The following is a 12,681-nucleotide window of genomic DNA, read 5'->3' as shown; positions in this document are numbered from 1 at the left end:
AGACTCTGAAGTCCATGTTCTTAGCCACAATGTCCACTGATTGACCGAATTTATACAATGCAGTATACACACACACACACACACACACACACACACACACACACACACATATATACATATGACAAAATTAACTGAAGTTACTCATGAATAGTGACCATTCTGATGACAAAGAAATACCATATACAACTCTGTAATGGATTTAATTTTCAATTCCTCATTTTCTACATCATAACGATAGCATGTTAAATCCAAACATCTGTGCTCTTTGACTCTCACATACATGCTATTTTAGATTTAATTGTATTTTTAATACTTCAAAACTAGTAGTATCTAAATTTTAAAAATTAAATAAATTTATTTAATTAATAACAAGGGAGATATTACCTTTATTTGTTCATGGTTATTTAATAAATACTTGAATGAAATGGCTTTCAACTTATCACCCCAAGTTATGTTAAATCATTTCATAATGTCAATTTATATCAATTTCTGAATAAACCTTCATATGAACAACAGGTGTTATGCTAAATATATGTTCATAGGTCCTTCACAATATTTTAAAAAGTAAATTAAAAACATATATGTTAATGAGAAAAATAAGGCTCAGAATTTAGTTGCTTTGTTCAAGAGCAAATGGAAATGGTTAATTTGTTTATTATGTGTGCATACAATATCCGAATTCTTTATGCAATACTTTTGAGACAGCTTAAAGCAAAAGAAGATTCAATTAAGTAACAAAAAATAATTAAAGGTAGTAAATCAGGAGAAAGGGAAAAGTTACTGTGCCTGAAGTTCACATTTGGCTTTGCTCTTCTTCAAGGGAAAGGAAAATAAAAAGTTTATTATTTATACAGTTCATTTGATCATAAAGGAGGAAGCACACTAGTGCTTTAGGGAATATAAACTTTTTTAAGAAATAAAAAACACTGTAAAGTAAAAATGTCACAAAGTTTTTATATTTTGAACTCTGATGTAATAAATAATATCTTCAAAATAGCTTTACAGTAACTGTAGTGCTGAATATCGTGTCACTGTGTATTGTGAAACCCCTTAACAAAAGCTAAGAAAATAATAAAACACATTTTAATCAAGGTGAAATTATGATGAATTAAATGAATGTGGTCAAACTTGATCCAAGCATAAAATGTAAGTATTGCGTGTCTCTTAGATAACTTTCAGTCTCTAAAAGAGTATAAAGTCTCTTATCCTGGTTTGGTTAGCAACAGGATAACCAGTAGTTCCAATTAATGCCTGGAGTGCCGGTACTCTGCATTGTCATAAGGGCACAACACGGGTTGCTTTGGAAACCAGATGGGCAAACTGCAGTGTTGGTGTTAGAAGTCTACCCAGGATTCTCAACTGAGTGGAAAACTACCCACCCCCTCTTTCCCTGACAGAGTAGCTTCAAAATGAAGCAAAGTTTGTCTTCAGGAAGGACACTTGGATCTGCTCAAATAGGAACACATGCAGGGTTCTCATAAATTACAGCTAGGAAGAAATGATTTTGTCCCAGAAAATTTCAAAGACGGCCTTTGAATCATTCAACAAATAGATAGTATTTATATATTAAGCACCTATAAAATGCACTGTGCTCACTGCTTGGGAAGCTCTGGGTTTGCTAGGAGATACACACATGGCCATGAAAATACAGACTATAATATAATGTTAGGAAATACAGAGTGCTCTGAGAACAGAGAAAAAGGAATTTAATGCTCTATTAATGTTTTAAGTATTTAAGTGCTGTATAAGGGTATAAGAAATTAATGTAAGAGGAAAAATTAAAAACGGCTAATATGATACAACATTCCATAATATTGTCTAAATTATTTAATCTTCTTCGGGACAACAACACAGACAGACTTTACAGTATAACCACTAGAATCTTTTACTCTCTCTAACCATGAAAAGAAAGACAAAGGGTGACAACGTATTCACTTTCCTCTTCCAGTGAGGTTCATAGCTCACTTACTCCATTGAGGCATTTGCTCAAAATATTTTCTCTGAGGAGTTACCCTTGACTATAAGACATCCTTACACCCTTTGTCCAACCTCATACCCCTCTGTTTTCATAATTATTTATAACATTAATCACACAGCATATATCATACACTTGTCTATTCTCTATCACACCAACTATAATATAAGCTCAAGAAAGAGACAGTTTGTATCCCAGTCCTTAGAAGAGTGCCTGGCATTTATTACTTTCTCAGTAAGTATTTACTGAATGAATTAATTCATGTACCATCTGACCTTCTAAATTTGTCTAAATTATTTTTAGAAAATAAATCAATGGTCTTTATATAACAAAGTAGGACAAGAATTGGAAATTACATTGTCTACTGAAATCATGATGAAATATCTACCATTGCATTTATCATATTTAATAATACCAAAAACTAGAAAAAGACGATCTTGGAAAACTCTTTCACTTTCTCCTAGAAGATAACTTTGGGACTTCATCTTCTGTGGTTCACACCAGCAAAACACTCAGTATTGTTTTGTGGTGATTGCTGACAAGTACTCCCATTGGCACGAAGAAATACTTTATTCAACATTGCCTTAAGCTTCTTTTTTTTTTTTTGGATTTGTGTGTGTTGTGTTATCCAGTTATGTACTTGGAGAAATTAAAGAAACATCAGTAATTTAATCAGTGCATTTGAGTAACTATAGGAGATAATCAAAGCAAACTAGGAAAAATGTATCAATATGTAGTTTTAGATTTGTATTTTTAAGGAGTAAATCACTAAACTGTACAAATCACCTCATTAATCTTTTTAAATGGAGTACACAATCACTTTCAGGAGGACTTTCGGTTTTGCACATATTAAGGTCAATTTTCCACCTTAAGAACAAGTAAGTGTGATATACATACCAGGTAGAAGTATTCATCTCCCTTCCCCTTCACAGGAATGAGCAGGTTGAGTATCTGTTCCAGGGTGTGGTGCCCTTTGCAGCTGGAGCCTTCACAAGTGCTCTGGGGAGATAAGGGCATGAAAATAATTAGTTAACAGTTGCCTGTCTCTCTAAATTTCTCATAGACTGCTCCCACAATCTTTCCTCAAATATTCCTCAAATATTTACTATGTTCTTAACTGATATCATGCACATGTATATACATAACATATATGTGTGAAATTGTTAAATAAAATTGTTAAATATAACATACACAACATTTTATATATTAACATATATATGCAATTTTATATATTAACATATATATATGAACTTTCATATACATATTGATACATATATGAAATTGTTGAAGACATACAACTTTAGGAAGCATGGTTTTGGACAGCAGTACTCACCGTCACCATGCTCTGGCTATGCTCCACCTTCTGAATGGTGATGTAATGGAAAACAAGGGTTGTAGATCCAGTAAGAGCTGGATTTGACCCCTGGGTCTGGGTAATTAATACTTGTGTCATCTGGGGAAAATAACTACCATGTGTGAACCTAATACTTTCTCAAAATTAAATCAACATCAGAATAGCTATTGTATAAAATGTGTCATGTTATGCAGTTAGCATAGTGCTTGGGACCCAGAAGATCATAAGGGATTCCAGTTTCCTTTTATTCCACTTTCTCTCACTTTTCCCCACTCCTGTAAGCAGAGTAGCAAAATGAACCACACCCTGTGGCAACATAAAAAAGGTAGCTTCATGCTGAGGATTCCAAAGATAGGGAGAAATTGTTCTCTGCCATATCAGAATTGAAAGTATCTCCCATCTTTAGCTCAGTGATCTACTCCGTGTAGAGTATAAATACACACCCTATTTCAAAGAGCGGTAGAGTAGGCCTGTCTTACACTGATACTATTTAAAGAATAATAATATTCCCTGTTTAAATCAAATCCCTAAGGAAAATGGAAAGGGGCTTGGATTTGAAGGTAAGGAGAAAGCAGAGTCCTTCTGGAGGATATAAAGAAGGACTACAAAAAATTCACAAAATTTCTGTGAAAAAGGAAAAAGAAGACCTTCATGTTCTTATTTTTACTGGGGTTCAACAGTTATAATTCGATGAAACAAATTGATAGAGCTGGTTCAACCATGATATATGGCATGTGATATTTGAGGTCACTCAAACTTTCTCAGTTTTCCATTGTGGAACGCAAACGTAAATAGTTTGTCTCTTTAAATACGGTGTTTTGGGCCTGATTATTGGGAATATGCCTGATATGGTCAAGATAACAGGTCTGATGTTACACAGTGTATACTTCTAGGGCTTCAGTTTATGTGTTAAACTGGTAAGGAAGGAAGGAAGGTAGCGGGGGAGGGAGGGAGGGAGGAAAGGAGGGAGAGAGGGAGGAAAGAAAAACAAAAAAAGGAGGAAGAGAAAATATAGACTACATAATGTCTACCGAAGCATTTTTGTCTTTAAGAATTCTGACAACATTTCTAAGAATATACCCAAATATAGTGCTTTTAAAAAAGGTTTTTAAATATCTTACTTTTAAAATGGGATAGCCGAGGCTGCAAGATGGCGGCGCCCAGGCGGGCCGCGCCGAGGTGAGCTGGAGCCGGGCCCGGAGAGAGGCGAGCCTGCCGCGCCCAGGATTTGGACCCCCGGGCTGGTCTCCCGTCTCCCGGGGAGCGGCGGGAACTCCCAGACTGTTTTCTACAGCAGCTGCACCATTTTTCATTCCCATCATTTGTGCACCAGGTTCCAGTTTCTGCAGATTGGAGAACCCGGGAAAGAAGTTGCTGCGATAGTTTGCTGGGCTCTCAGGAGAGCTGCCCAGGTGCGCGTCCACCTGGCGAGGAAGGCCAGCGGGGTCTGCCGAGGCTCTGCGCATCAGGCCTTGGGCGCGAGGCCCGCTGCCCCGGAGCCCGCCGCCCGCTTCCACAGCCTGCTCTTCCCGGCCGACCACCCCACCCGGAAGAAGGGCGGCAGCTATTAGCTTAACTCGACCCACATGCTGCGCGCGCACAAATCCGCGCACCTGTGGGGCTTGCTGCGCGCGGGTCTGGAGGCCTTCTTGGTGGTGGGCGACGTGTACCGGCGCGACCAGCTCGACGCCCAGCACTACCCTGAGTTCCACCAGCGGGAGGCCGTGCGGCTCTTCTCCCGGCACCAGTTATTTACTGGCATAAAGGATGGAGAAAACCTGCAGCTTTTTGAACAGAGTTCTCGCTCTGCCCATAAACAGGAGACACATACCCTGGAGGCCGCGAAGCTTGTAGAGTTTGACCTTAACCAAACATTTAGCAGGCTTATGACACATCTTTTTGGAGATGAAAAGGGAACCCGGACCCAGAGCAACGAAGTACCACGTGACCACATTGCGGCTCGTGAGTATTAGAGGCCTGGTTTGAGCCCTGTAGTTTTGACTTCCGAGCCCATGTTAGACGTTAGCTCTTTTTAAACGAGAGATACAGACCATTTCAATAATATTCCTAGACTGTGAGGCTTACGGAAGCCGTGATGTTAAAGAGATGGGACCTCCCCCTGGGTGTTGCCTTCCGACTCTCCCGCCCTCTGACCCCTGTAGCTGGTCGGGGTACAGTCTGTTACATTTCAGATATCAAAGATCACTTAGAAACTTCACATTCAGTCTTTCTTTAATTAGCTAATAATAGGAACTGCCTCAGCAGGCCTCAGAATTATTCAACAACTCTTTTTATACTTGTTTTTATGGTGTGAGCTTTTTCCTCTTTTAAATTGTTAGTGTTGTATTCCTTTGTTCTTGAAAAGCAAAATTAAAAATTAGAACACTAAAAAAAAACAGAATTGTATGCATATGGTTGGTTCAATAGCGTGTAGCAGAATGTATATTTCAAATGCACAAGAGCAATTGTAATTGTCTCATTGAACAACATTAATATAAGAGGGATACAAATTTTTAAGTGTTCTTAAAATATTAATCACAATATTCTTTGTATGACATCTGTGTAATTGGGGCAAACTTTTTCTTAATTGGAAGCAAAGTACTGATTCATACTATTGTCTCTTGTAAATTAAACGTTCTGTTTCTTTCCTTTGATGCAGAAGAATTATATTCTTATGTATGATGTCAGCAATTTACTTTTTGAAAAAAAGTATAATTTTAAAGTAAAAATGCAAAATAAACAATTTTAGGTAGATTTGTTGATCCTTTTGAATTAGTAAGTCTGTTAACAATGAAAAATATTTATCTAGATAAATAACCTGAAATGATACGGTTATGTTTCAAAGAGAGTTATGTGAGTTAGGCCTTGCAAGGAACTTTTACTTCCTTAGAATAAAGGTGTTACGCGGATAACAACAACCAAAAACTATATATAACCTTGGAGAAAATTCACTTGCCTGTCAACGATTCAAGATATAAAAGTGAAATTAATGTTCTAGTAGTCAAGTGGCCTAAAGCAAAGCTATCATGTCCTTGAAATCTATTTTGATTGTACAAATTCAAGTACATTTTATGGTTGTTTGATTCACTTCCATTTCAAAAAACTCATATTACTCACAGTTTCTCTCATATAAAAGAGGAAAACTACCATGAGTATGGAAACAGAAGGCTCATTTGTAAACAGATGTTCCATATGAAACAGCAAGGGTTTCCATAAGTTGTAATAACCATCTGTTTTCATTTTAATATCAGATAAAAGCATTCTCTTCAAAAGTGAAAGTATTTAAATTAAAGCTATGAATTAGGATTAGATATAAATTTCAAGATCATTTGATATATCACCATTAAAAGATTTACCACAAACTAATTCTCTGATATAATATTAATGTGCACATATATTTACATAAATGATACACAAGATGACATGGGTTACATGCACACAACAATAAAAAAGATATTTTCTTCATTGTACTTGGATTTCAGTATCTGTGTAGTAATGTAGGAATCGGTTTATCTGCTTTATTACAAAATATTTTGTTTCTCCTGTAGATGTGAACCCTCATGGAATCAGTCAAAGAATAATTTTCAATCAGGTGAACAGGTGAAATTCTGAGTAACTGCCATTAGATCACACTGAATATATATAAACACAGATGCACACACAAACACACTCTGTGTACATAGGCACCAATACAGTTAAAAAATAATACATGGAATAAATATATTTGTGATTCACTTTGGCTTTCAGTTTTGCGTATATGACCATGTCCATGTGTGACAGATAAATACAAGACACACAGATATTGATATGCCCTTTCATAAATAAAGACAGATAACTTCAAATTCCATATGCTTTCTTACTTGTCCGGAGACATTCAGCATATGCTACCCCATCCACACACTCAGCTGATGACTTTGTTTCCATTTCCCTAAGGAAAGAGAAGCAATGTGTCCGATACCCTCCCTTTCCTCTAGTTCCTAAGAAAGACCTGTCCTTGCTTCTTACAAACACCACAATATGTGGACTAGGTTAATGTCATCTTCCCTAATTCTCTTACATCTGCCATTTTCAACTTTCTTCTCTATTTTCCCAAAAAGCTTGCACATATGCTATTATTTATCTTGTTCAAAAAATCAGCCAGGTGATGAAAGTTAATCAGGCAGATAATCAGAGTTCACATAAACAATAATAAGCCACGTGGATAGTGTGTACCCTTGGTATGAAGGGATGAGAATGACATTTTATCTCTGTTGTCTTTCTCTCAAAACTTAGGAACCCAATTAAATCATGAGAAAAACAGTAGACAAATCCCAATCAACAAGACATTCTACAAAATACCTATCCAAGATTCTTGAAAACTATCAAGGTCATCAATAACAAGGAAAATTTGAGAATTTCAGCCAAGAGGAGCTTAAGGAGGCATGACAACAAAATATAATATGCACCTTGCAACAGAAAAAAAAGACAGTAGGGAAAAAACTTAGGAAATTGGATAAAATATGGACTTTAGTTAATAATAATTTATTAATAACTGTTTATTAATGGTGACAAATATACCATAGTGATGCAAGATATTAAAAATGAGGAAACCTGATGTGGGTTACATGAGAGTATCTCTGCTATCTCTGCAATTTTTTTCCTAAATCAAAAACTCTTCTAACATTTAAAAATGAAAACAATAAATTTTACTAAATTAACAACAACACCTTTCTCAATGCAGAGGAGACCATTCCTACTACACCAAGCTCCTAGCCCCACTCCAGCAGCCTCCAGGCACACATCTGGAGTACAGTAATTCTCCTACATATGAAACTTCAAGTTGCGAACTTTCAAGGATGTGAACGTGCATTCCATAAATGTCAGGTGTGAGTGACATTGCAGCTTGCCCTCCGTTTCCCGTTGCTGACGATCCTTCAGCTCTACCACCTCCCACCTCCTCTCCCTCCTCCAGTCAGTAACTCTTCTTGCCTGTTCACTCCATGCCAGCCCCTGTACGCCAGCTGTTGTACTGTACTACTGCACTTTTCAAAGTACTGTACTGTAGGATTTAAAATGTTTTCTTTATTTTTTGCATTTGTTTGTTTTTTATGTATTGTGTGTGTGAAAAGTATTATAAACCTATTACAGTACAGTACTATATAGCTGATTGTGTTAGTTGGGTATCTAGGCTCACTTTGTTGGACTTACAAACAAATTGGACTTATAAACGTGCTCTCGGAACAGAACTCATTCATATGTAGGGGACTTACTGTACATTTCCCGGCATCTCTAGCAATATAAGATACCATGTGCCTAGTTATCGCCAAAGAAATGTGAGCAGAAATGATGTGTCATTTTAGTTCATAAAAAGTTAAGAAGCAGAAGTGCCTTCTGCATGTTATTTTTCCCCACCTGTTATCTGGATAGTAAGCGATCAGAGTTTCTAGAGGAGGATAGAGCCACTCAATGAAAAGTATATTACTATGTTCCCACTGCCTGGAAAGCTCTTCCCTCCTATATCCATATCACTCACTTCCTTGCCTTCTTCAAGTATTTATTCAACTGTTGTTTTTTTCAGTGACGTTTCCCACACCCCACAGTATTTTAAAATACCATTTTTCAACTCCTTATCCTCCTTCCTTAATTTTTCCCAAATCCATATCATCTTGTATGATGTTATACTCTTTATACATATATTTTGTCTATTGCAGTTTGTTTACTCTTATATCCCCAGGAACTAGAACATGAAATCGTAAAACATAAAGAACAAAAACTTGTTAGATGGATAATATTTTAGATACAAGTAATAGATGAAATATATTCAAGCCACAAAAGAGATGAAAACAGCACTTCTGAAGCTCATTAGAATAATTTTCTACAAGCTGATTAGCTCCTGCTGTAACTTCTCCTTGGGTTGCTCGAAAATTTTAGAATGATTGGTCTTATTTTCTACAGGTGATCTGAAATATCTGTTCAGGTGCAATGCTTAATGAACAACAGATTGTGTCTATGACTATTAATATCCTAATCTGTCAGTCCTAAAATGTTCCCTGATGATAAATGAAGCCTCTGTGGAAATCAGTTTACTTTTGCCAAACAGTTATACTAATTATTTAAAAATTATGAATGATATCTATGTTCATTTTTCTGTTTTCACAATGGTTCTAATCTACCAAAAAAATCACACATTCAAAGACATTGTTTTAAATCACACTTTATTTTAGGCAATGTGATAGCATAATTAAAATAAAGATATATATATTTATATGTACTATATTTATATATTATGTTATATAATATATATGACATATGTAACTGTATTCATTATCTTTTCCTCAAGTGTAGGATTATATATAAATCTATAAAATAACTATGTAGAAATAAATTATTTATAATACATAATTATATGTATTCCTGCAGACAAGGAAATGATATAATTATGTATATATATTTACATATAATTATTAAAATGAGTCAGATAAAGACAAGTACTGTATGATCCCACTTATATGTAGAATCTAAAAAAGTCAGACTTACAGAAGTAGAGACTAGAGTGGTAGTTTCCAAAGACCAGGGGTGGGGGAAATGGGGAGATGTTAGTCAAAATGTACAAACTTTCAGTTATAAGATGAATAAGTTCTGCAGCTCTAATGTACAGCACAGTGACTATAGCTTATAATAGAGTATTGTATACCTGAAATTGCTAAGAGAGTAGATCTTCAGTGTTTTTACCACACACCAAAATATGGTAACTATGTGAGGTGATGGATATTAATTAAATTGATTGTGGTAATCATTTCTCTATATATACTTATATCAAATTATCACACTGTTTACCTTAAATATATACAATATGTATTTAACAATTATACCTCAATAAAGCTAGGAAAAAAATCCAACAACTAGTATTAAAAACACAAAAGATGTGTTTAACAAAAATTTAACACAGGAAAGCAGTTGAAAACCATACTGGAAAATAGGTTAGTAGACATTATCCAAGCTAAAGTAAAAAAGGAAAAAGACGATTTAATCAAATATGAAATGTTTATCATTTATACACTTTCCAAGAACAAAAAAATCCAAACAGCAAAAATATACATTGGGTACATCAGGACTGCCACTTTTAGGAGACAAAGGATTGAAAGGGGAATGGAAAAATGAACTGAAGAGAATTAAATTTCAACCCTAGATTGAGGGGGATTCTATAAAATACCTGACTAGTAATCTTTAAATCCATAAAGCTCATTTGTTGAGAGTTTAGCTATGCTACTCCATGGTGTTGCTGCTTTAGCATACAGGTTGTTTGGCCAAGCTGAATATAAGGTGCTTTAAATTGACACTCAACTATTCATGCATGAGATGCCCTATACAGAAGCTTGCAGAGTCACAAGCAAATGTAAGTCCCTGATAGCAACTCTCCAACAGCCCTTTTGATCAAGAGTCTCCTCTGCCTCCAGATGCCTTCCCCTTTTGTTACCCTTAGGTAAGACTCCCTTGGGGCTACCTAAACTTCACTCTTTAGGTTTGAATTGACCAATCCAGCCTTAGCCCAGGAACCCAAAGCACTCTACTCAGGGACCCTAATAAAGGCATGTGCCCCAGGTCTTGTCTCTCTCTCTCTCTCTCTCTCTCTCTCTCTTTCTCTCTCTGTTTGAACTCTGCCTTGACTCCACACACAGCCCCTCAAGGCATGCCAGGTACACCCTCCAGGACCTGTGAGTAATAAAATTCTCTATTTCAATTTCCCTTGTAGTCTGTTGTTGAACCATGTTCACCATTCAACACCCTGTAATCCACTTAACAAGTGTGCATTTGACAAATTCATAACATCATCAGAAACAGGGAAAATCTGAGAAACTGACAACAAAGAAGAGCCTAAAGACACATCTACATAATGTAATAAGGTTTCATGAGCAAAAAGAAAAGACATTAAGGAAAAGCAGAGAAAATACGAACAGAAGTATGAACTTCAGGGGAAAAAATTCCTCAACACTCTCTATCTGAGATAAAACAAAATTAAACCTATGCATATGAATTTAAATAAGCTGATACATAAACATACAGATAGAAAGACTGCCTGGAGATGAGTTCTTGTGTGCAGATGGGGGAATGCCTATGTAATCCCACAGTCTGCGGTTCAACGCTCATTGACTGGTTTGCCAATGTGTAATCCAAGATAAGCCAATGGGGGACAAGATCTGAAGTTGTGCAGTCTAGTGGGAAAGAGATTTTTCTTTCTGCTGAATTTTTTTTTCATGTAGGTTTTATGACATGAGCTGTTAGTGGGCACATTGTGACATGTGACCCAAGATTTTCTAAAATCAACACAGAGCCTCCAAGAAAACTCTAGGTGAATTTGCTGAACTACCTCTGTACATATCTAAAGAGAAGATGTCTGCACAGAGAGATGGGGTTGCAGTGGGACATGGGGCAGACTGCATGTTCACATTCAGTGTGACAAGGAAGAATGAAGGCGAGAATGACTGTTGCTAGGGACAGCCAAGTACATCCAGATTACCTGGAGTGTAACGGTAGTGAAAAAGAAGAGAATTTTATCAAGTCCGTGCATGTAAGGGTAAGAAAAAGGAACACATTGTAACATGAATAAATATAAAACAGGATAAAAAATAAAATTATACACTTATATCACAAATGTAAAGAGGTTTTGGGAGAAACTTCTACTTATCCCTCACACTCAGGCTAAGCATTGACCTTCAGTAATTGAATATGAGTTACAGTTGGTCAAATGATCTCCCACCTAAACACTGATTTTCCCAGTTGTCTTTTTTGATTATACTGACAAGTGACTGAGCTCTGGTCAGTGAGGTGGTAGTGGACCTCACTGTGTAATTTCCAGGTCATAATCTTTAAACAGTAACTATTTCTTTCCTAACAAGAAATGGGAAATGTTTAAGAAGACTATACCATATTATTAATATTACATATTACTTAAATGTGGTTTGCTTTTTTAAAAGATTATATTATTATAAGTATCTCTATTCAATGTTTATAGAAATACAAGTTGTAACATAACTGAGATTTTTCTAAGTTCCAGACACTCTGAAATACACTTGATACACCATAATTATTGCATCCTCACTCTACTATGGAGTATTCATTAACAGCCATATTTTATCAGTAAGAAAACTGAGATTTAAGAAGTAATTTCCCCCAAATTAAACTTATTACTGAGCATAAATGGTAGAGTTCACATACAAACCCCCTCTGTATCACTTCAAAATCTATAATTTACATTTTTCAGAATTACTTATTTTGAAGGAAAACAATTTTCATTTTAAAGATGGATAATAATCGGTGAGTGGAAAAGAGAAAAATGCTTAAAATCGATTCTTATTTAGTGATAATTAATTGA

The 12,681-nt window shown here is 35.8% G+C and overlaps 1 protein-coding gene across 1 annotated transcript; it reads right to left on the bottom strand.

Moving 5' to 3' along the window:
• Positions 1 to 777: 777 nt before the first annotated feature.
• On the bottom strand, positions 778 to 5,372 carry LOC307176612 (uncharacterized protein; the record flags this gene model as incomplete). The annotated part of the gene is made up of 4 exons (XM_079902942.1): positions 4,451 to 5,372; positions 3,309 to 3,428; positions 2,873 to 2,974; positions 778 to 813 (listed from the first exon to the last, which is right to left on the bottom strand). Exons 1-4 carry the CDS (start codon positions 4,793 to 4,795, stop codon positions 778 to 780), a joined length of 603 nt encoding a protein of 200 aa, XP_079759068.1. The 5' UTR covers positions 4,796 to 5,372.
• Positions 5,373 to 12,681: the final 7,309 nt, after the last annotated feature.

The sequence above is a fragment of the Stenella coeruleoalba genome (genome assembly GCF_951394435.1).
Source record: "Stenella coeruleoalba genome assembly, chromosome: 18".
NCBI classification, from domain to species: Eukaryota; Metazoa; Chordata; class Mammalia; order Artiodactyla; family Delphinidae; genus Stenella; species Stenella coeruleoalba.
This window is presented reverse-complemented; position numbering and strand designations above follow the sequence as displayed.